The sequence below is a fragment of the Rhincodon typus genome, chromosome 9 (assembly GCF_021869965.1).
Source record: "Rhincodon typus isolate 14 chromosome 9, sRhiTyp1.1, whole genome shotgun sequence".
Taxonomy (NCBI): domain Eukaryota; kingdom Metazoa; phylum Chordata; class Chondrichthyes; order Orectolobiformes; family Rhincodontidae; genus Rhincodon; species Rhincodon typus.
In genome coordinates, this window is record NC_063340.1 from 17,181,982 (window position 1) to 17,207,998 (window position 26,017).

General features: G+C 39.6%; 1 protein-coding gene across 1 annotated transcript in view; it reads right to left on the reverse strand.

The window, feature by feature from the left end:
• adgb (androglobin) overlaps positions 1 to 26,017 on the reverse strand; it is a 179,491-nt gene that overhangs the window by 78,472 nt on the left and 75,002 nt on the right. Inside the window, exons 7-10 of the mRNA XM_048600925.1 lie at positions 19,535 to 19,694; positions 13,960 to 14,023; positions 6,167 to 6,305; positions 2,643 to 2,784 (exon numbers count right to left, since the gene is read on the reverse strand). Coding sequence (XP_048456882.1) covers positions 2,643 to 2,784; positions 6,167 to 6,305; positions 13,960 to 14,023; positions 19,535 to 19,694 — 505 coding nt within the window. The remainder of the gene's footprint in view (positions 1 to 2,642; positions 2,785 to 6,166; positions 6,306 to 13,959; positions 14,024 to 19,534; positions 19,695 to 26,017) is intronic.

Genomic DNA, 26,017 nt, shown 5'->3' on the forward strand with positions numbered 1-26,017 from the left:
AGGCCCGAAACGTCAGTTTTCCTGCTCCTCTGATGCTGCTTGGCCTGCTGTGTTCATCCAGCTCTACACCTTGTTATCTCAGATTCTCCAGCATCTACAGTTCCAACTATCTCTGATACATTTTCATCCAAATCATATATCACAAACAGCAGAGGTCCCAGTATGGACCCCTGTAGAGCACCACCAGTCACAGACCTCCAGCCAAAAAAACCACCCTTCCACCACTACCCTCTGCCTTCTATGGACAAGCCAATTTTGAATCCTTGCGGTCAAGTCACTGTGGATCCCATGCACCTTAATCTTCTCGATGGCGTACCATGAGGGACCTTGTCAAAAGTCTTACTAAAGTTCATGTAAACAACATCCACTGCTCTACCCTTATCAATCGTCTTCGTCACCTCATTGAAAAATTCTATCAAGTTAGTAAGATATAATCTGACACACACAAAGCCATGCTGACTGTCCCTAATTAGGCCACGCTCTTCCAAATGTGCAAAAATGCTATCCCTAAGAATTGTCTCCAATAGCTTCTCAACCACCGATGTGAGACTCACCAGTCTAGAGGATTATCCTATAGGATTATCCCTATTTCCCTTCTTGAGCTACTCACCAGTCTTCTGGGAACTCACCAGTGGCTAACGAGGATACAAAAGGCAAGAGACCTCCTTTGAAAATGGTGCATTCAATAATATTCAATAAAAGAGGGCAGAATATCCTGCACTTGTTTCATATATGACGGCATGTAGTTAAAAAGTATAACTTTGCCTGAATAACTAGGTGCCTAGGATGGCTGGAGTCTTTCAGGATTCAAGCAGCAGTTTGCAGAAAGGACAAGGAGGCAAAGTTGAGCTTAGTTAAATAATTTCTGGACTACTTTGAATTATTTTTTCAGATAAAAAAAGTTCTCCTGTTATTTTAAGATTCCTGTAAGTCTTGCCCTGGTCATTTCTTCAGTACAAGTACAGGCACAAATGCGTTCCTCTTCAGGCAACTATGTGGTGACCTATAAGGAATGCACAATAGAAAGCCTTTGGCTGAAATCATATGGGCTTACTCCTTACTGGAATGGAAGAACCATTTCCAGGTTGAGAAATCAATCCCCTAATGGACATACTTTGCTAAAGTTCTTTCCTGGAGTAATAGTCTTAATACCATATCCAATTCCCCTGACAATTGGCAGGGCATGCTGAATGCCGTATTCATTTTCAAATGAAGGATTGCTAGTTTAAGGGACATGAGTTTCAAGGACTCTGAAGCTTCTTGGAAGTTTGAGACTAAAGAGCAAGGACATATCGGAAGGCTGCTCTTTTGGTTCCCCACTTTTACCTGGTAGTCTTTCTGTGGGATCTGAGGGGCTGCACTGAGATTAGTTCTCTCAAGAATGTGAGAAAGAGGACAAATCCAATTAAACAAGTTTAGATGCAAGAAGTCATGGAAGTAGATGCAGAAATACGATCCCTCCAACTTGGAGACAAGGGGACCTTAGGAAGGCATGACTGTCGAGTGGAAAAACATTTTCAGATGACAAACCCCACTCTCTGGCCTGCCTAATGTTATTCTGTGTAGCACTCCTGAGGTCAACACACTGTCATGAAGAGAGAGGCTGGTCTGGGTTGAATTGAAATTATGATGATTTTTCCTTCTTAAGCCCGGGACAGCATGGTATTGTTTGATTTGTCTCTTTCTTTTTCATTTTTATTCTCATACCTTACCGAAGTAGACCAAAGGGCATTCCTCAAACCCTGGTTTCCAGATTCCAATTTTTGAAATAATCTACAGCAGAAACATTTACAATGAAATCAAAGATAATAAATAGTAACAAAATATTCAAAATGTAGGTGAAATGCTTCCCTACTCTATTAACACAACTAAACATTCAGGAAATTAAGGAGAACTGGCTAGGGGAGGAATTAAATTATAAAATGCAAGCTTTGGTTAGTGCAGTGATATAAAAAAAAGTTTATCCAAGTTTTGAATTCCTGGAGGTCAGTATCCAATAATAGTTAATTTGGTGAGCTGGTAGTTTCCTTGTTGCAGGCAAAGTGCTGACTTCTTTCTAGCTACCAACTTGGGGAGAGAGAGAGATAGGGAGTCCATGACAAGCTGGTATCTCGGCCTGAAATCCTGGTCTCCCTGTAGAGGTCAAACAGCAACTGACTTAGAATCCCAGAATTAAATATTTAAGTGAGGCAAAGAGCTCTGATTTCAATCACATGAAAAGGACAAGCATTTCAGAGGTTAACAGCCTAACTAAGAAGGCTAATTGGAAGATCATTAAGTGTAGCTTTACCTCCCCTCAACATAGCCACCCTCATGCAACATTTAGTATTGCCTATCACCCTTCCCTTTTCACATACAGGCTTTTGAGGCTCTGCAGAGATTCATATTTTTAATTTAATTCACAAATCACAACTCTCCTTCAATTGGTCCAAACCTTTGTATTTGGAATTAATGCAATCTTCCTTTCTTGCTACAATTGTGTGCTATATGTATGCATCCTTGTAAGAAAATTGAGTGGATTTAGCAGTTTCCCTATTTGGTGGGATTTTGATTTGTTTCTTAACTATTTAAAACAAATTTATACCTGTGGACAAAAATTAGTCTGAAGGCCTCCTTGGTTGATGTAGAAAATGAGCACATACCCACAAGGTAGCTCTAAGATAGTTGATTTTGTAGCCACAGTTCTGATGTATAGAATTGGAGGGCTTGAAGCAAGACTCTTCCAAGAATATGACTCAGCAATGAGGATGCCTGACGAAATGCCTGAGAATTCCTTCATGTTTTCTGACAATAATGATAAAGGCAAAAGTGATCAATGGGTATTGACGTAAATCATGTGCACTTATCAACATATTTGGTCACATTGTTTTGAACATTATTCTTGTTATAAAAGGGGAACACACAAGGTGAATCCTTGATTTTGTTCTCCCAGCAGGAGGTTGCACTCACAGGATGTGCAGGGTACCATCTGCTTTGAATGTGGCTTCCAAGTGGGAGTGCAGAATAATTTCTGTAAATTTCAAGTGAAAAAGTAGATAAATATATTCTGCAGCAATATCTCCAAAGACTATCACAAAATGAAAAATACTACTTCATGTAAACGTACTATTTTACATTAAAGAAGGTGGCTATGGTCCCATTTATCTGTGATGGCCTTTTGAAACAGTGATTCAAATTAGTCCCATTCCCTTGTTCAGAGCCATGCAATTTTATTTCCTTTTCAAGTCCATACATTATTCTGTTGCAGATAAAATTTAAAAGTCTCTATCGCATGGTGATTATTCTGGACAGTGCTGCCACTGCACCTTGTGGAAATTACAGCAGTTTCCAGATTTTTATAGAATGTGGGAGATATTACAGACTATCAATTCTATCACAGGCAAGGAGAACAGGGCTTGTTGCAGTGTAGTTCTCTCTTTTCAGACTGGTGTCATTCTCCAGAAGAGCTTGGCTAGCTCACCTTTCCTGGTGAGGAATGTACTGGAGAATCATTGCTAGATCTCAAGTGAGCAGCCAGGTTAATGCTTAGCAGATGCTGAGCATCTGTGTATTTGTAACTTTTTTTAAAGTTTTTATTTTTGTCAGCATTTCTGAGCTTTTCTTGCAGAATTACTGACTCTTTATTGGGCATTGACATCAACTTCTTTGCCATTTTCTTTTCATGTGCATCTGTTATGGTTCAGTCTATAACATCCTTGCCTTCAAGTTGGAAGGTTATTGATTCAAGTTCTACTCCAGGGAATTGTGGATGTCTTTTACTGACAGGGTTACTAAATTGAGGCCACATCTGCTCCCTCTGGTGACCATAAAATATCCCATGGCTCTGCTTTGAAGAAGAACGAGGAGTTCGTCCTGGAATCCTGGCCAGCATTTATTTCATTGCTGTCTGTGGGACTTTTAATGGCTGCAAATTGAATAATGTGTTTCCTATGTTAGAGCATTTTAAGAGTACTTCATTGGCTGTAGCGTGCCTTGGGATGTGCTGAGATTGCACTTTCAATGTAGCTGGAAACAATGTAACAGCTCAATAGATGTCATGTATATCTGTTGTCTTAAGGCTGTGATTTTAATGTGTAACAGTATGGAAGTTTCCTTGGACTTTAAGATCAGCAGTCACCGCTACTGCCACAAAAAGCAGGGCTATGGTATGTTAATCCCTGAACGGGAAGGTACTGTACTGCTGACTTCACCTGAATAGGACTCAGACCAAAGGACTAGGCAAAAGAAAATAGAGTTTAAAAAATGTCTTTAAGCCAATAAAACGGAAAGGAAATTAATTGCAGGGGGCTGTTTAGTTCAAGTGAAAACAGAAATAGCCAAGGGGATTAAAAGTAAGGGTAAGAGTAAATTCCAGGTCATCAATTGTGTCAATATAAGCAGTTCAGGTTAAGGAAGAATTACAGGTAATTGTAATGCAGGAACATAAGAAAGAGGAGCAGGAAGTCATACGGCCATTGTGCCTGTTCCACCATGCAATGAGGTAATGGCTGACCTTCTACCTTGAACCCACTTTCCTACCTTATCACCGTATCAATAAATAATAACAGAATAACTGAGAAAAAATGGCAGAAATGATTAAAAAAAGGAATTTGATAAGTTGAAACATGTGTTCAAAATAGCTTCATGACATAAAGGCAGGATAGTAAGTACTCCCTGAGCAAAAGTAGGATACACTAATGCACATAGCAAAAAAACACTAAACTAGTTAGGCATGCAAACACAGCTTAAAGGGTAGGACATAATAGCCAACTGGGCATGATTGGGTGATAAATATCCCAGGCCTTGATCATGGAAAGGAAAAGGAAGAGTAGCAACACTGACAAAGGACATTGTTATAGATTTAGAAAATGAGTAAATCAGTAAGAGTGAGCAGATAGCAAAAACACTATAGGTAGAATTATGACATAAAAATTGTTATTAGACTTTGGTGGTAGTTGCTCCTAGAACTTTTGATTTCAATTATAAAATATGGAAAATATAAATGGGGAGATCAAACTAGCCCATTGCAAAGTCAGAGTTCTTAAAATGTGAAACTTTAATTTTCAGATAGACTGGGGGAAGAAGAACAGTTCATGTCCCAAAAAGAGCAAATTACTTGAGTAAATTCAGTTTTCTGAAGTGATGTATTCTTGTAATAACAAGTGAATGAATCATCTTAGATTTGGTAATGAATAAAAAGCATGGATTAGTCAGCCATATAATGGTACGGGAACACATAGCTAACAGAGACCAGAATATGATTGAAATCAATCTTAAATTTCAGTGAGAGAAGGTAAGTCACAAATCAAATGTTTTAAACTAGATAAATATATTCTTTGACCTGGAAACAGTCCTGTTGTGAAAATTTGTAATTTGTGGAATTGTAATTGTCTACAACTCAAAAAATTGCAAAAGAAAAAACAACCGAAAAGGCCCAACAGCAAATGGTCATTGTCTCAAGAGGATTGAAAATAAAGATATGGCGATTACATTGCTGAGCTATGGTTAGCCCTCATCTGGAGTACTAAATTCTAGAGATAGTAGGAACTGCAGATGCTGGAGAATCTGAGATAACAAGGTGTAGAGCTGGATGAACACAGCAGGCCAAGCAGCATCAGAGGAGCAGGAAAGCTGACGTTTCGGGCCTGGACCCTTCTTCAGAAATGAAGAAGGGTCTAGGCCCGAAACTAAATTCTAATCTTGGATCATACTTCTGAAGGGATACAGTGGCCTTGGAAGAGTTGCAATTCTGATGTGGCAGAATGATGCTAGGACTAAAGGATTTAGTTATGAAGAAAGTTTGTGGAGTTTAAGTTTGTGTTCTCTTGAATATATGATATGCAGGCATCATTTAATTGGGCTGTTTAAAATTATTGAAGGATTTGATTGCAAGGATAGACAAAAAGTTCTTCATCAAAAGTTCAGTACAAGGATACATCATGCTTTAGAGTTATGTAATGTCAGCACAAAGGATAGTGAAAATCTGGCACTGTTGGCTAGAAAGTCATTGAGCCTATGTTAATTAAAAACATTTCACAATGGTGGTTGATTCATTTTATTAAGCTGATAGTTAGAAATGAGTTGCAGGTGCAGATTGGCCATAATCTAATTGATTAGCGGAATAGGCTTACCTTTCTTTTATCCCTGATAATTCTGTAACAGTAAATAAAATGCATGAAGCACTAACCTTTGTCATTATTTCCTTTGTTAAGGTTTTTCTCACAGCTGATATCACCCCAACGCACCAGCGCAGAGAAAGTAACCAACATTTCTATACGCTTGACGTGGTCTACATGTAGATAGTATGGTCCTCGATCATCTGTGGGCTAATCCATTGTCATGGGGTCAATTTTAATATAATATTGAGTCAGAACTAATTGAAAGTAAACAAATATTTAAGATTTAAGATAACAAAATACACTTTTGACAAAGCTGTAAATTTACTAATTCCTGGTTCTGCATGCCTAGCAGCTCGTTATACCCTGTAACTTATCAGAATGCAAGAGGCAGGCAAATAACAATAACTTCAATTTACATAATGACTTTAATGTCCGGAGGTGCTTCACATAAGCATTGTCAATCGCTGTTGGACACAAAGTTACAGAAGGAGATATTAATTCAAGTGAATCAAAGTTTAGTTAAAGAAGCATGTTTTAAGGTATGTCTTAAAAGGAAATTGAAAGATTTGACTAGAGGCACAGGAGAGATGTAGGGATTAATTTTCAGGATTGAGGGTCTAGGCAGTTGAAGGATGACTGTCAATTATTTGGATGTATAGAGACCAGAATTGGGTTGCTCAGGAATCTTGGAGGTTTGCAAAGCTGGTGGCAGTTATAGAGATAAGGAAGAATGAGGCCACCAAGAGATTTTTAAATAATGATAAGAATTTTAAAACTGTGGTAATAACAGACTATGAACCAAATACAGTGTAGGTCAGTCAGCAGAGGTATGATCAGTGAACAGGATGTGGTAAGAGTATGCATGTGGAAAACAGAGTTTGAATGAATGGAACAAATAAAATGTTTTTGTGGTCTTGAGCGCAAAGGGAAATGCAAATCTAACATCTCAAATCTAATGTACTCAAGGGCAAGTAGGGATGAACAACAACCATTTACCTTGCTACATTCCATGTTTTGGTCTCCCTCCTATATGAAGGATGTTGTGAAACTTGAAAGGGTTCAGAAAAGATTTACAAGGATGTTGCCAGGGTTGGAGGGTTTTAGCTATAGGGATAGGCTGGATAGACTGGGGCTATTTTCCCTGGAGGCTCGAAGGCTGAGAAGTGACTTTATAGAGGTTAATAAAATCATGACGGGCATGGATAGGGTAAATGGGCAAGGTCTTTTCCCTAGGGTGGGGGAGACCAAAACTAGAGGGCATAGGTTTAAGGTGAGAGGGGAAAGATATGTAAGGGACCTAAGGGGCAACTTTTTAACGCAGAGGGTGGTGCGTGTATGGAAAGAGTTGACAGAGGAAGTAGTGGAGGCTGGTAAGATTACAATATTTAAAAGGCATCTGGATGTGTACATAAATAGGAAGGGTTTAGAGGGGTATGGGCCAAATGCCGTCAAATAGGACTAGATTTATTTAGGTTATCTGGTCGGCATGGACGAGACGGACTGAATAGTCTGTTTCCGTGCTGTATATTTCTATGACTCTATGAATGAATAAAAAATAATCATTACGTCAGTGTCTTTAGACTGTAATTTTTAGAACATTTTTCCTCAAATATGCTTGAATTGCAATTCGGTTAAATCTAGTTCCCATTCATGATTCCTTGTTGAAATAGGCTTCTCACCTTCCATTTCCAATGAATTTTTCTGCACTTTTTCAAACCCATCTTTTGATACAATGTAGATGCATTCAATTCGACATTCCTACTACCTGCCTAACTGACTTGAATATGACTTTAATCTATATCTTCCTGGCTAAATTAGCTGTCACTATTAATCACATTAGTTAAAATGTTTAAATTTCCTGTTAAGCAATCTTGTCTGTATCACTTCTAATCTACGCTTGCTAAAACTGGAGTCTTTGTTACTTCAGCATCTTATTTACTGCTGTTCTACTAATCAAGTAGAACTATTGCTCAGCCCTTCTGGTATCATGAAAGATTTGGACATCATGTTAACTAATCATTAGTCTATTAAGTCATTGGTTATGCAAAGCCAAGAGCTAAGTGCAGAAACATGGGGGTAAGGTAAGGTGCAATTGAGTATATAACTGTAATCTGACTGTGAATCCAAAACATGTTGCCTCTTAAGCACTGGAAAAATAACAGAATGGGTGTGGAAAAGGGAAAAAAATGAGCCAGAACTTGTGTCGCATAAGCCAACTGGTGAATAGTGAAGATTTATATGGAGCTCCCATCAAGGCAGCTCCAGGAGTAATTAGGTGATGAGAGTAAAAAGCAGGATTTCAACTGTTATCATTTCTGAACAGCTAGTAATGACACAAACCAATCACTACAGGAACAACCAAACTAAGCAGATGATGGTGTGGCTACAGATATTGTGCCAGCAGAAAAAGTTCAGATTCCTGGGATATTGAGAGACTTTTTTAAGCAGCAGTGAGCTGTAGTGATGGAACAGCTGTAGTGATGGAACAACTGCTTCCGGCAACCAATACTCTTGCGAGAAGGTTAACTAGAGTTCCAAGGTAAATCAACATTGCAAAGGGCAGGGGAAAAAAGAAGGGGTTGGCAGCTGAGAAAGGAAAGCAAAAGGCTTAATTTGGAATAAGCAAAATGGTAAAAAATTGAGAGAGGTGAAAAGGAAAAATATAGAAAATAGAAAACCAAGAAAATCAAATTGAAAAGTGTGCCCATTGATAGCTTGAGGTATTTGGATTTGAAACTTTCAAGAATAACAGAGACAGTGAACAAGGAATGGTTAGATTACTTAGGGACATGATCAAAATGCTTGAGCATCAGGATTAAAATGAAGAAATGGTCCACGCAAAATTATTTTGCATTAATATAGGGAGTGATATGTGATCACTCATACTGCTAGAACATAAAATAGATTGATGAATAGTGGAGGCAAAATGGAGAATAAAATATGTATACCAGTTAGGGGAATGCCATACTCAATTGAGCTTTAATTGGAGGACATTTTCATTATTCAAAAACAAACACCAACAGTAGGGAAATATTTATAATGAGAAGGCGAAGTGTGTTTGGGCTGTTTTCTGTCAATACGGGTTATTTTTAACCTTTGGTGGAAGTATAAATAAGTGACGTTGTACTGGGTGTCTTTTAAACAGCACTCCTATTTTGCTTTTTCCACTTCTGTTGTGCAGAATGAGAGAAATTTTGATTTACGAAAGGAAAGGCATACTTGACCAACGTTATAGTTTTCTTTGATTAAACAGAAGTAGTTATAAGAATTGTAGCAATGTACCCTTCATACAATGAACTCCGCTAAAAACTTGGGTTCTGATACTGACAACGCAGTGTGGAGCTGGAGGAATACAGCAGGCCAAGCAGCATCAGAGGAGCAGGAAAGTAGACGTTGCAGGTGGGGACCCTTGTTCAGAAATGGGGAGGGGGAAGGGGGCTGGGAAATAAACAGAAAGAGGAGGGTTGGGGCTGGGGAAGGTAGGTGGGATGGTGATGGGTGAGTGCTGGTAGGGAACGGTGGGGATTGGTCAGTGGGATGGGTGGAGCGGATAGGTGGGAGAGAAGGTGGACAAGTTCTGATACTATTCTTCAACAACATATGCGCTAAAGCCTGCCCTGTCTTACAGCCTTGCTTCAGAATACCATGATATTTTGCTCTTAATTCACCTTCCTTTTTTGAAAATTGTATTCTTTTTAAGTGAGGGTTTTTCATATTAAAACAGGATACTAAGAAGCGATCTTAAACAGTAATTAAAATGTTAAAGTGATTGAGAGGGCCAGAACAGGGGCCACAGATATAGATTATTTCTAAACCTTTGGATAGAAAACAGGAGTTTGCTTTTCCCCCACAGAGGGTCATGGAGCAACTGAATACATGAGCTAGTAACTGAAGCTGAGTCAATATTAATATTTTGCAAGATGCAATGTAGGCACATGAAAGAATATGGAACAGAGGAATAAGGAACAAGATGTGCACATGGAGTTTTGACTAATACTCATTGTGAGCAAGAACTTTACAGCCAAAACAAAAATGAATTATTTTATCTGTTGTATAAACTCATGGTTCTGAAGAGGTTAATGTTCATGTTACGTTATCCCACAGACTGTGGGTGGAGCTAAGACAAGGATTTCTATTCTTGCTTTCAGAGGAAGCAGTGTATCTGTATCAGCTCTCTATGGATCTTATAATTATGTCTGACCAAGTGTCTTCGTACTTGTTGCTATCATGCCAGTATCCCTCTTGTTATTTAAGAACAGTGAAGATATTGTACAGTGTTGTATCTCTACCACTAATCACTGAATAGACAAAACAAAGACAAAGGAGGATACATGACAGCAAACCATCTCAAATAACTCTTATCTACTACCATATACTACAAGATACCAGTAGGGTTCATTTGGAAAGATACCACTTGGCTGGAGCATTTCGGATTTAACGTCACCATGAGGGGAAGTAGTATAGCTAACCCAGAAGAAAATAAAATGCTTTAAGCAACTGAGTTTACCACTTTGAGAATATTACCACTTTAAGAAGATACTGACAGTCAGTTGGCAGCTGAAACACCATTGCTAACAGACAGAAACAGCAGCAGTTGTGGAAGCAGCAATAGGCAGGGTCAGCACTGCAAAGGCAAAACTTCACTCAGAAGCTGGTAAGTAGTGCTGGGACAGGAGTGTAGGCAAAAGAGAAAGAGCTTGCTGTACATAAAACTTAGTGAAGGGCACTCTATAAGGAAAAATCAAAGAAACCAAGAGGTAAAATTACAGATTCCTAAGGGAAAAGAGAAATAAGTTTGATCAACTGCACAAAGACTGGAAAAGGAAGGTAGGTAAATGTAAAAGAGAATTCTCACATCTCATAACGAACATTGCTGTTATCGATTTTAGGGTCCAGATGGCAGAGCTGCAAGAAATAGCGAAAGGGCCAGAAAATAACTTTAGGCTGGGAGTAGAAAATTAGGAAGGCCTCCAAATTTATTTAAACTGAACCAGGGAAATTTAAATAAACTAGTGAATGAGTCCAGCCGAAGAACAAGGGTTAGGAGAAACAAAGGATTTAAAAGGACCAGGACTCAGTAATTACTTTGTGATTTCAGCAGAAAACTTTGTAAAGACCGTAGACAGAGAATTTCATTTAAATTTTTGTGTAAAAGAAAGTGCTTGGTATTTTAGACCATGAATGTTGGTAGAACATCCATTTTATCCAGTGGTATGACCCACTGGTGTAGTGTACTGTAAATTAACCCCATTATTCCCGGAGCCATGACAAATGTGAAAATGTAATGAAGCCACCACAAATTCCAATTTTCTTCTGGCTCACGGCTTCACCAGTCCAAAATTAAATACACTTGACAAGTCAGGTCCACAATCCTTTTCCAATCTTCAATGATGCCTCAATGTTATTCGCATTTGATGTTCATCAGTCTTTAGTTCACTGATTTGTTTGGTTTGCCTGGGGTTGTCTTTCGATTTTCAAACTATTTCATAATTTCTGAATGTGTTTTTCCCTGCTTTTTCAGCAGAAAATTGAAGAGAACAAGTTTATATAGAAAGGAGAGACAGAAGAATGATGCAGCTAACTTCTTGAAGTCTCTTTGCTTCTCTTTGTCACTGACCCACAGAGTCTGTATTAAGCTACAATTGACCAAGCACTACCTTGTTGTTACGCTAAACCCTCAGTAATAGGTGCCAACTAAAAAAAAAATTAAAAGACCGTCTCTGGGTAAAATTGCCCTGAACACACCTTGGTGGAAATGATTTGTCTACACAGCATCCCCAGAAATAACATTGTTTTATATGTACCAGTTAGCTTCACTTGTTTTTCCGAAGCTGCAAACAAATTCTTTTATTTTCTCTCCTTTTAAAACAGTGTCCATTTTTGAAATTTCAGTCTATAGTCCAAAAAGAAATATGGTCTCTTACATCAGAAAGAAGTGGGACCACTCCATAATGCCTGTTGAAGGTGGAAAAACCTTAGAAAAAACAGCTGGTCACCATTTATGGTTGTGAAAAATGATAGGAAAGCCCCGAGAGTGGTGAGAAAACACAATAAGCAATACAAAGGTCAATAAATGTGGAGCTGGAAAAGCACAGCCGGTCAGACAGCGTCCGAGGAGCAGGAAAGGCTGACTTTCCTGATCCTTGGATGCTGTCTGTCTGGCTGTGCTTTCTCAGCTCTACATTTATTGACTCTAGCTTCCAGCATCTTCAGTCCTCACTGTCCTGAAGCCACACAAAGGTGCTGATTATAAAAATAAACACGTTTTTATAAAGCTTGAAAGCAGTGCATTAGTACAAAACAGCCAATAATACAATTTAAAGCTGCATTGAATAAATCAATACAATATTACTGAAATACAAAGTTAAAATGATTTGTAAAAGAACGAAATACCAGAACGTAGCTACTGTACAAATTCTGGCAAGGTCTACTGTCATTCAATTTGTAATTGTGTTAGTGAATACAAGAATACTAACGTCAAGCACAACAGAGTTTGGAAGAAGAAGCCAATACTGAGAACAATAATGAGCAGTGCAACAAACCTGAACTCATTCAGGAATTGTTAATGATGTTCAGATAGCAGAACGCTTTGTTGAATAACTAATACAGCAGCATTGTCAATGCCAATGACAAAGATAGCATTAAGTGAGCAACGTACTTTCAACAACATGACTGAGGGTGTGAGAAAATCAGCTTCATCAGTCAAACTAACAAACAAGGTGACTGAAGACATCCAGCCTGATCAACAAATCAAAGAGATGAGGTGCGCATAACTCCAAGGGAGCCAGTTTAACATCCAAAAAATTAGGACACAGTTAAAAATAGGAAATTTCCTGGTTTTAACATCAGGTTGATGAGCATTTTGATTTCGTGCTAATCTCCTGTGTTTCAATTAAAACTTGTTGATTTCTAAGAACCATGCTTCTTCTAGAGATACTCTGGTTTATCCTTTACTACTAATCACTAGATAGCCCAAAACAAAGCAGAGATGAAGGTTGATTGGAAGCAGTGAACTACCTCAATCTTTGCCTAGTACAGGAGTCCCCAGTTTAAAACTGTCTGACTTGCAAATGCTTTTACTTACGAATGTGACCACATATGAGGGGGTGTAATTTTACAATGTACAACCATTTCCTGAACTTATGACTGGCTGCATTAAATAGTTCGGTATTGTGTTCTGACTTGCATACAAGTCAATTTATGAGTGGACTGCAGAACAGAACCCATTCCCAACCCAGGGACTGCCTGTACTACATACTGGCAGGATATACCATAAGGTTCCAAGGTCATCTTGGAAAATATCACATTACCCAATGAATCTGTACTGGTTTCAAACATATATCCTAATGGCACATAGGTAACAGGAAATAAGGTTTACTTGGTACTTGGCAAAGCTTCTCCTAATTATTCATTGGCTTGGGTTATGAAAGACATGATGAGGAAGATGACATTTTAAAACATAATACTGATAACATTAACTTATAGACAGCAGTTTTTAGTGTCTAATAAGATACAATAGCATTTACAGCTTATATTATTATGAGTCTGAAATATTAACAAGGCAAATGGTACATTACCGCAGTCAATCGATTCACCTGGTACCTCAAGCTATGTAATCAAACAAAAGGGAGATGACAGGCATTTGAACCTTTTCATAAATTACGACATCATGCAGGTATGTATTTAAAATTGAATATAAATGCGATTGTATCTTATTACACATTACAGATTTCAGTCTGTTGGAAATCTAACAGAAAATATAATAAATAGAAGTTCACAGAAGGTTGAAATGTATTTACCACAAAACTTATAAAATAAAATTAGGAATGCAACTAAAATACATCAAATACAAGAAGATTACCTTCAAGCATGACTTTTGCAACGAATACGTGTATTTATTTGGATTATGGAAAATAATCAATTTCCTGGAAGCAAATGAAAATTTAATAAAATCAATGTTGAAGATGAACTTGAAAGGCCCAAAAGATTGGGCCATACTTCTTATATTTTTGTCCTGCTTGAGCATTCTGCCTGAAAGCACCTCCAATCTACAGTGTCAGAACCTCCAGCCATGGGTACGGCAAGGAGGCAGGTCCTGAATCCATCCCAGCCATAATAATGATTGAACCTTGTCCTGTTGGCATCAATCTGGTCCATGACAGCCATTGAGCCAACTGGCCCCTTAAGGAGTCTGATTTGCTATGGAAACATAGTTTCAGATGCATGCTGGAGTCTGTAGCTATGCATAGTGATGGTCATTTATCTGACCAGGAACCCTTTCCACTCTTACTGTGTGTTGGTAGTACCTGTTTTATGGATTTCAAATTGATCTTTAGCCTGTTTTGACACATTATTATTGCACCTGCCAAGGCCATCAGTCCTAAAATAGGACTTGAACACAGAGCTTCTGGTTATGGGGCAGAGATGCCACAACAACACATCCTACTTCTTATTTATAATATATAAAAAATAAAATGCTGGCGATACTCAGTAGCAATGACTTGGCCACTTTTTTCGAATGTAGACGATTTCTTTGACCGTATGACTCCTTTAAATATTTTTAGCAAAGACACACAAATGTGAAGGGGCAAACATATGCACGGCTCATCACAAGGTGATTAATATGAAACATGAACCCCTTTGCTCTCTCCATAGATGCTGTCAGAACTGCTGATTACTTCCAATTTCTTCTGTTTTATTTCACACTTCCAGCATCTTAGGTAGTTTGTTTTTCATATTGTACTTGCTAGCTTAAAAACCCAAGTTCATGATATCACCAACTGGAAGATTAACATTTCACTGTCAGTGAAATATGTCATCATTGTGTTGTTAAAAAAAATCTATGTCTTTGCTAAATCATTCTTGTCGTTTTATAAATTCTTTAGATTCTTGTCATAGGAACAATAGGCCATTCAGCCCCTTGAGTCTATTCCACCATTCATCATGACTGATCTGTGACCTAACCTCACTGATTTGCCTTTATCCCATATCCTTTCATACCTTTTCTTAACAAAAATCTGTCTATCTTGGATTTAAAATTAATGATTGGTCCAGCAACCTCTGCCATTTGTGGAAGAGTCTTCCAAACATCTACCACTCTTTGTGTGTAGAAGCGCTTCCTAACATACCTCTTGAATGGTCTGGTGCTAATTCTCAGACTATGTTCTCTAGTTCTAGAATTCCCATTGTCTTTGTCTACCCTGTCTTTTCCTGTTAATATCTTGAAGATTTTAATCAGATCACTCCTTAACCTTCTAAATTCTAGAGAAAGCAGGCCTCCTTTGTATAATATCTCCTCATAACTTAACCTCTGAAGTCCAGGTTATCATTTCTCTAAACCTGTGTCAATATAGCTTTCCTAAGGTGTGGTGTCCAGATCTTCTCACAAGCAAGGTCCAGGCAGGATTTTGTACAATTGCAGCATACCTTCTGCATCCTTGCACTCCAGTCTTCGGACTGATGTCAAGGGAACTGGCCTGTTGTTCCTGGTTTAATCTCCTCCACCCCATCCCTTCTTGATTCGTGGTGTTACATTTACCAAGTTAGAATCTGCTGGGACCTTACTAGAGCCGAGATGGAAATAATGAACAGTGGGAACTTTACACGTCGATTAGTGAAAGACAGAATGAACCCACATTTCTGAAGTACTGTTTATACCCACACAAACTCCCGTAATATGTCACACCCAATGAAATTATTTGAGTATCAAGCTGACAGATACCACAAGCTGAGGCTGTGAGCAGAACAGACATGGCAGGAAACTTATTTTTTGAAACTGGGTGGTTGGTGGCTGGAGAATTCCAGAGTGAACCACAAGAACAGGAAATTCAGATTGGTGGTGGTGTGTGGAGGGGTGGGGGATTACCCGGATGATCTGCACTGCAAACAGTGACCAACAAAGGGGAATGGAGGTGTCAGATAAAACTTCTGTAAACAAAGCAGCATGGGCAGATCCCATTCATCTTCAGTGTCTTCTGCTAGTTGAATATGGAGAGGCGGATTCAAATTTAAATATCTAACTCTGTAAATGGTAGCAATACCCAGCATTGCAACTGGAGCAGGTCTCCTGAACTTCCTAAAACATGACATGACATGTACCTCCTGAGTGAGAAGACCGGCAGTTCTTGGGCCTGAAGCCTGCAGACACAGAGAATGTAAACAGAAATACTCAGAAATGCTCACAAATACTTTCTTTTCTCTCGCCGAGATAGACTGTTGTGAGTAAGCTCGGAGGTTTAATTCTACTCATTGGGATGGATAGCACCATGGTTGCCTTAGAATGAAGCTGGAGTAAATGATCATTAATAGCAGCAGCAACAACAGCCTGCTGGAGGCTGGACAGGGAAGCAGCAGAGAGGTGTGACATGCAACGGAACTAGAAATTACCACCATTAAATTTTATAGATTATTATCAATGACTGCTATTTATTACTCAGTTACTCCTATAGGTTAGCTCAGTAATATACCTAGAGATTATCCCCAGCAACTCTCATAAATTAACCCCAGTAATTTATATAGATTATCTCCAGTGTTTCTTCCTGAAAGCCCCAGTGACTCCTACGGATTGTTTAAGTAACTCCTTCAGATTACCCGCAGTGGTTCCTACAGATTATCCTCGTCACTCCTATAAAAAACTATATCAGCACACACCAAATAATTAACCCATTAGCCCTCCAGATGTTACTGACATTACTCCCACCCCAAATATTCCACAAAACGCTTCAAGTTCAAAGTTCCCTTCGCCATCAGATTGATTTTGATTTGGGATATCCAGTTCAGTAAAAGGCGATTTCTTTTTAACTCCAATCCGGTTCTCCGTCAACACAAGGATCATGGCTACTCAGGGTTGTGGGTTTCTGCCAAGGGTCCTCATGCGACTGTACAGGTTGATTCCTGACCCACAGATCTTTGGAAAAATGGGGCCCGGTTGTCCTGGGGGACAGTGGAATCTGGACATTAGGACCGCTTCCCTTCTTTCCCTCCCTGTCTCATCACTAAGTTGTTGGGAGTACACTGGACAAGTTGCCACTATTTTGAACAACTGGTATCATGAACATGTTGATCCTTCTGTATGTGGTTTTCTACCGAGGAGAAAGTGAAACAACCTGTTTTTAAGATACTTTATATAGTTCTCATGCTCATCTGGGGTGAGCAGAAGGTATCCTGAAGAGGACTGCTCAGTCACAGATACTGCTGCCCAAAGACATCACTGTCCAAACAAAATGACCAATGACTTGCTGGGCTAGGCTTCCTGTGTCATTACAGCCAATGAGATGCACTGGCTTCCTACGGAAATTCTTCCATTTAGGACATTTTTGATCATGCTTCATCTGGCACCTCCCTTTAACTCTCTCTCTCTCTTTCTCTCACACCCCACCACCACCCTCCCTCTCCCACCCCACAACATTGCTGCCAAGGGTGATCCTACCAGGAGTAAGGAGCTCCCAACGGCATCCAGGGATTGTCGGAATACACAAGCCTCTCCACCATATCAAGAGTTGCCTTCCCTTCACAATTATTTCCTCTCCATTCCAGCATTCAGTCCCAACCCCATAATTGAATTCTCCAACTCCCTAAAACAGCAATGGCCTCTGATTATCCTCCTTGATTTTCACTGGATAGATCCCCAGTACTGGCCATGGCCCACCCCCCAACTGATTTTGAGAGATAGCCTCTAGTGATGAATGGACAGACCTCTGACTGATCTCTGCGCAGCTCCCCGACTGACTTACTCAGACTTCATAGACTGGTTGCACTGGATGCCTGCAGCACTGACTGTGGCCCACTCCTTAGATATCACTGTCCACGTTGTTCAGACGATGGGAAGATTCTGTCCATTGAGTCAACTTCTTGTTTCACCTACTGCAAAAGTGGGTGAGGAACTTTTCTCAGTGTAAACAAACAGGCAAGCTTTCCTTCAGGATGTAAGCTGATGTGATAAGTTGTTTTCAGCTTTCTAAGCGTATTGAATAATTGAAGAAGTTCAGCTCTAAAATCTTTAGGCTTCTTGTGCCAATTCCTTCACTTCGTAAATTAGCAGTAAATCTGTTCAAGCTCTTCCGTTTAAAAATGGACAATCCTGGTCTGGATTACACATAAGATTTCTATGATTTTCCTCTTTTTATCTTGAAGTGTGGCAGTCACTCGTTCCATGATTTAAAATTGCACGCATCCTGATCCACAGAATTTTACACATGTTGGCTGAATGTTTTGTTGAAACCGTGGTTCAGTTCTAGAATGAACTGAAACTTCAGCTATTAAAACGTGTTTTACGTCTGTTGCCAAAACTTCTGCATGCCAACAATTTAAAGTTTAGCCATTTAACTCAACCAGGTAGACCACCTTTAACTCTTTAACAAGTTCAATTCATTGAATTTTGCTAATCTTTGTGTACTTCTGTTTGCTTCTGAAATGTAAGCTTCTTGCTGCAACACATCACTTTAAAATGATCCATCTTAAAAAAAAGGACAGTTTGTGGTATTAGTGAGACAGTCTTTGTACCAATGCTGCCTTTCTCCACTACACTGTTAGCATTGGCAATACTGTAATTGTAACATTGATAACACTGGTAGCCACCATGCTACCACGTTGTAGTACCACTGGAACCACATTTTTACTTCAGAACCTAACAAATAATAAGTATCCACATCACTGGAATTTCTGTATAATTCTGTTTTCTATCTTCTACTTGTCTGGCCAAATGTATAGCCTTTGATAATATCCATTGTTTTCTCTAAGCCCATATGATGATTTGGTCCTGGCTGAATTCTTCCTTAAAATTAGTACATTTACGATTTATGCCAGCTGGCAGGAAATTATTAATAAATTAATCACCACTGTCTCCCAATCGCTGGGTGAACTCGTTAAATTCCACCCGTTCAATAATAGCATCGACTGAAGGAAACGATAAATACTTTAATTACCTTGTCATAAGCAATTTTCTCACAAATCTCTTGACTGAACAGGATATCATATGCAGAACCTTGTGTGCAAAAGAGTTATGACCTGTTCCTTTCTGGGCTTTGCAGTTAGTCCCAGTGTGGTGTGACATCTTGCAGATCTGCACTGCTAGTTCAACCTGATGTGAGCCTGTAGCTTGCTCAAAAAACTCAGGTAATGAAAATGCCTTCTCCAATCTATTCCCCTTTCTGTTGATGCACTTCATGTGTTGTTTGATTCAATACTAAAACACTTATCGGCCCCATGCAAAAAGCATGCCCTTCCATTGACAACAGGAACATCAGCAGGGTCCAAGCTGAAGGAGTCCAGCAGGTGGAACCCTAGCACAGACCCAGGGATTGAAGCCCAATAATTTTTGATCCCTGATTTCTTAAAATCTGAATTACATATAGGAATGAGTATTTGGGTGCAAGAATTAGAAGAACTTAAATTTGTAACTGCTCAAATGAACAATAATCGCAGGAATATGGACTTACTGGAAACACTTGAAGAAGTCTTCATAATCGATCCATTTTTCCGTACAGTTGACTCTGTATTCTAACGGTTCATTAAAATCGGCAAGATGGTCTGCATTTATCATTAAGCTGGACATCTGTGATAACTGGTGGCTACCAGCGGGATAGCTGGATGTGTTGTCTGAAACACATCAGTGTAATCATTAGGTAAATAAAAGAACTTGGAAGAACATGTGTTGTTATAACTTCTCAAAGTACTTTGTAACTGATTAATTTATTTTGAACTGTAGTCAATTTGCAAGCAGTAACATCACTGAAATGGCAAGGAGTGGAATCATGTGGAGGAACTTTGGACAAGACACTGAGGGAATTCTTTCAAAATACCACCAAAGAGATTTCATATACAGCTGAAATGGTACGCAAGTTCAATATTTCATCTCAAAACTATTGTCTCTCAACAATGAAAGACAAGCTTCATAATGAGCTGGAACATCAGCCTACCTTGTGTGATGAATCGTCTGTAGTGGAATTTGAATCCCCAGTCTTTTGTGTTAGGTAAGAGTGCTATGAATTGAGACAAGCTGAAATTGTAGCATTCAGGAAAGAAGGGCTGATGTCAACATCATGAACCAATTGCCATCATGAAGTAATAGATTTAAAATCCAACATCACCTTCTGTGACAATCAGCAGGGAGCTGGTATGCAATTTGGTACTCACTTTACCAAATTTTTGGACCATGGATAGGGGAAATCGGGGGGTGTATTTTAAAGGAAAGAGTAGAAAGGTTTAAAAGGGACCTGAGGGGCAACTTTTTCACACAGAGGGTGGTTTGTATGTGGAATGAACTGCCAGAGGAAATGGTAGATGCAGGCACAGTTACAACATTTAAAAAACATTTGGACAGATGTATAAACAGGAAAGGTTTAGAGGGCTATGGGCCAAACGCAGGCAAATGGGCTAGTTTAGTTTGGGAAATTTGGTCAGCATGGTTGAGTTGTACTGAAGGGTCTTCTTGACATGCTGTATGACTCTATGACTCTCTGACAGGGGAATGAGAACCAATGCAAGAAGTGTGAGGAAGGAGAATTAAAGACAAGAACAAAAGACACAAAGGGGAATAACAGAAGTGATAGACAGAGGAATCAAAGGCCAAAATCAAAGAATGCCACAATAAGAAAAAGTGGGCATGAGACAAGGAATGTTAAAAAGACAAACCTTAAGACTTTCTGCCTGAATGCACGGAGCATGTCAAATCAAGTGGATTAATTAATCGCGCAAATAGACGTAAACCGGTATGATATAGTTGGGATTACGGAGACATGGCTGTAGGGTATCCAGGGGTGGGAACTAAAAATCTAGGGTATTCAGTATTTTGGAAAGACAGACAAGAAGGAAAAGTGGTGAAGTTTGCATTACGGGGTAAAAAGGATGCAAACACAGTATTGAGGGACAATATTAGTTAAGACAATTTAGAATCTGTGTGAATAGAATTAAACAATATCAAGGGGCAAAACCATTAATGGGGGTGGCATATAGATCAATTATATGATGTTGGGAATGGAATTAAACAGGAAATCAGAGATGTATGCGATAAAAGAACACCTGTAATTATATGTGACTTTAATCTGCATATAAATTGGGTGAATCAACTTAGTCACAATACTATATAGCAGGAATTCCTAGAACAGATGTGGGATGGTCTTCTGGACAAATACATTGAGGAACCAACGAGAGAACAGGCCATCTTAGATTGAGTATTATACAATGAGAATGGAATAATTGGAAATGTAGTTGTGAAAGACCCCTTGAAGATCAGTGGTCATAACATGATAGGATTCTTCATCAAGATGGAGAATATGGTAGCTGATTCTGAAACTAGGTTCCTGAACCTTAATAAGTGAATCTACGATGGTATGAAGCATGAGTTGGCTATGACGGATTGGGGAATGCTATTGAAAGGAATGACAGTGTATTGGCAATGGAAAACATTGAAAGAGCGAATGGATAAACGACAAAAAATGTTAATTCCTGTCTGACACAAGTGTGCAAAGAGAACAGTAATCAGACCAAGGATTATGAAGAAAGTTAGAGGTAGTATTAGATGCAAAAAAGAGGCATAAGAATTGGCAATTAATATCAATAGACCTGAGGTTTGCAAACAGTTTAGAAGTCAGCAAAGGAGGATCAAGGATTGACTAAGGGGAAAATAGAGTATGAGAGTAACCTTGAGGGGAACATAAGAACTACTGGAAAATTTCTATAGGTAAGTAAAGAGAAAAAGATTGGTGAAAACCAATATATGTCCCTTACAGTCAAAAATAGGAAAATTTATAATGGGTACCAAAGAAATGGCTGATGATCTAAATTCACATTTAACTTCTGTCTTCACAAAGGAGGGCATGAATAACGTACTAGAAATGATGGGGAAAACAGGGCGTAGTGAGAGGGAGGAATTGAAGCAAATCTGCATTATTAGAGAAATGGTGTAAGAGAAATTGATGGGATTAAGGCTGATAAATTCTAGGCCCTGATGTTCTACCTCACACAGTACTTAAAGAAGTGGCTCCAGAAATAGTGGTTGTATTGGTGGTAATGTTCCAAGATCTTTAGACCCAGATCAGATAAAATGCTTGTGACTGAGCTTCCCATAATTTTTCACGCCCAACTTCCAATGCAGAATCCACTCTAACTCAGGCAGTGCAGCAAACCTTGCAAAGAGCAACATGAAGAATCTTTATAGAAGGTAATTCCATTTTTACAGCATTAATTGTCGTACTCTGGTACATAATTAAAGGTAAAGAGTCTCAAAGCCTTTTTAACAAGCTACTGAAAGAAGGCAATTGGAGAAGGAAAGTGGGTAAGATGGGTGTGAGTGAGTGAGTGGGCTGGCAGTTGTGTGAGTGAAGAGTTTGAAAGGCAGGAGGATGGGGCAATGGTTGGGTGACAGGTGGATGAGGAGTTGGGGTGGGGGCAGTGACGGGGTGTGCACTGGTAGGTGGGTGAAGGGTCATGTGGTAGGTGGGTAAGGTTTGGGGTGGCAGGACAGTGAGGACTGGATGGTAGCTGAGTGAGGGGTTGGTGTGGCAACTGGGTGAAGAGCTGGGGCTGATAGGTGGTGGAGGTGTGCGTTGCAGGTGAATGAAGTGTGGTGTGGGTCTACTTAGTCTGCTCAAAGAGGACAAGGCACTGCTGCCCATAGCTTTGGGCTGCATTCAACGTTGGGCCCTAATATTACGTGTATAATTACAAGTTAAAACACTGTCTGGGAGGCCTAGTAGCGATTGTGGATGCATTGAACAACATCCCATTAGCAGATACACCATTGGTGGCACCCCGACTGGAACAGTCTGTAATTATATTACATTTTCTGGACATGCTGACAGTAACAGACTTTGGACGCAGAAAGATTCAGTCCTTACAATACTGAAAAAAAAAACTGGTGGTGATGGGGAAAACCAAAGGCCGATTACAAGTAGAAATTAAACTTTTTTGGAACTGAAGAGACCAGTTCATGGTAGAGAATGGCATTTTGTTATGGGGAGCAAGGGGGATTGTCCCAAGGAAAGGTCACCACCAAATACTGACTGAACTTCACCAGGAGCATCCAGGTGTCCCCAAAATGAAGATGTTGGTGAGACGTTATGTCTGGTGGCCAGGCTTATATGCAGAAATAACCACACTGGTGGGTCAGTGCCCAGAGTACCAATAAGAACAAAAATTACTGCCAGCAGGTGTCCCACATCTGTGGGAATGGCTGGGTAAACCTTGGACTCAACTGGATGTCGAATATGCAGGACCTATCATAGGGTCAATGTTCTTGGTCATTGTAGATGTCCACCCGAAGTGGTTGGACGTGCACAGAGTTCATTCGTCAAACGTGGGGGTGATTACAGAACAAAACTGCATGTATCTTTTGAAATACATGGACCCTCAGAAGTATCGGTCGCAGATAATGGGCTATCATTTACCAGCAGGGAATTTGGGTATTTCCTAAAGTCGAATGGATTCAACATATAAGGACAGCTCCATACCATCAATTAACCAAAAGTCTGGCAGCAAGAGTCTAAACTTTGAAGGCAGGCTTGAAGAAACAGCCTTCAGCCACACTACACACCAATCTGCCATGGTTCTTATTTGATTATAGGACTATCCCACACGCAACCACAGAGGTAAAACCAGCACAGTTGCCAATCGGTAGAAGACTTCGCACCAGGTTAAGTCTGATCTTCCTGGATCTGTGGGGGAAGGAGAAATGGCATCAGGAACACTAATGCCGGACATAAGACTCTGCCAAGCGAGAGAGACCATTTCATACAGGGAATGAAGTTTGGTGCAAGAATCACAGAAATAACCCTACACAGGTAACAGGCATGATTGATGCAAGGTTAGGACCAGTAACGCACAAAGTTTGGGTAGGTGTAACGGTCCTGAACAAGCACATGGACCATGTGAAAGCCATGAATTTGTAAACAGTGTAGGAGCAAAACATTCCCTGCCCTCGGAACAGATGGAAATGCTGCCGGAACCCGTGAGCTTACCCTCTCCATCAAGCGTTGATGAGTCACCTGAATCTGAAATGGACATGACGGATGTAGCCGCCTTGACGCCTTTGCCACCAGAAGAAGAAAATGAAATTCTACTGAGGCACTCCTGGCGCAAGAGGCGAGCTCCCATGTGTCACACACTGCCTGAATTGGATGCCAAGTTGGAGGAACCTGACCCGGTGCTAAAATACCCCAGGAGGCTCTCCAAGAGAAAGGACCAACCTATGCCCTTGGACGTAGATGGGAGGGATGTCGTGATTTTAATGAGGTCTACCAGCTGGACCTCATAGAATATGACTTCCCTGATTGGGGCTGTTAATGTGATTCAATCAAGGAGCCCTGGCTGACAGATAAAAACAGGAGTGTTAGAAATTCTGGTACTCTGATAGCTGACCCTGAGGAGGCAATACCAGGGTCAAGGACTCTTCTTGTGTAAACAAAAGGTGACTTGGTGATGGGATACTGGCCTCTGTGGAGTTAATTCACAACCACATAGTTATTGCACTGGAGCTTCCAAGGGCTCAATCTTTCATGCTATGTCCAGGCTCTGATTTTCCGGAAGCTGGAAGATCTGGGCCAATAAATTGCTTTTGAAAGTACAGTTACTACTGTTTATAGAAGTCACTGCAGCAGTCAATTTTTGTGGCTCATAGTCCTAAAAAATAACAATGAAATAAATGATCAGCTGACTGTGCTTTACAAGCTTACAATGCTACCACACTGACTCAGTCATGTTCAGATAACATGGGTTTATACAGTATTCATGAAACTGTGTAGTTATACCACTTAAAGATTCTGTGGATTAAAATTATGGAATTTCCAACTCATCTTTAAATATCCCTCAAATAATATAATTTCACCTTTAGAAGGGGACATGTGTTAAATGTTTTGGTTTCCAAATAATCGGTGAAAATTATACTCTCATGAACTCTGTGATGGGAGATTTAATTAGTAAAAACACACACAGGGAGCTGATCAGCAATAATGTATAGGTTAAAGACGCATTCAACCAGAACAAGAAATAAACCCATCATAAATCGAGTTAAGTTTAAAGAAATTTGCTAAGTGGAGGATAGAAGATGATTCAGAAAGCTCAATTCAGCAGATTCTCTTTAGTCTGTTAATGAGAGTTATGGCAAATAACTTCTTCTGGAGAACTCATGCATAAACATAGGACAAATATGAAGAGGTATAATGATGGACATGGCAATGTAAATTTGTGTATCTGAGCAGAAATGAGGAGAAAACTGTGGAATTTGAAATAAAACATGAAGATATACAGCAAGTTATTATGAGAAAGCCCTGAAAAGCCTTATGTACAGGCATGATAAAACAAGCAGAAGATACTGATTTATTATGAAGTAAAAGGAAGAGATTTATAAAAGTGCTTCACATGAAATGGCTAAGAGAAAAAAAAGTTTAAAGTTCATAAACTGCCCATATATTCACAGAATAAGAAATTAGGATAAATAGTTCCAGTTATAATGAGAAGTGATATTAATAACTGAGCAAGTAATGTGATACCAGTGGAGTCAAGGAGATGGGAGTGGTACTATATTACATGTGATGCCACAGAGGCTGAGCACTCATCTGCCACTGTCACAGTCCAACATATTCATAATCTATGCTAATTATTGCTGCCTGATGCAGGTCAGATTGTTTATTGACAACAACTTGCATTTATATGGCACCTTTAATCAAAAAAACATCAAAAGATGTAATCAGCCAAAATGAACGGTAAACCAAAGATACTGTTAGAAATGCCAAACATATGACGAAAGAAGAGATAGTAGGAACTGCAGATGCTGGAGAATCCGAGACAACAAGGTGCAGAGCTGGATGAACACAGCAGGCCAAGCAGCATCAAAGGAGCAGAAAGGCTGACGTTTCGGGCCTAGACCCTTCAGAAATGGGGGAGGGGAAGGGGGTTCTGAAATAAATAGTGAGAGAGGGGGAGGC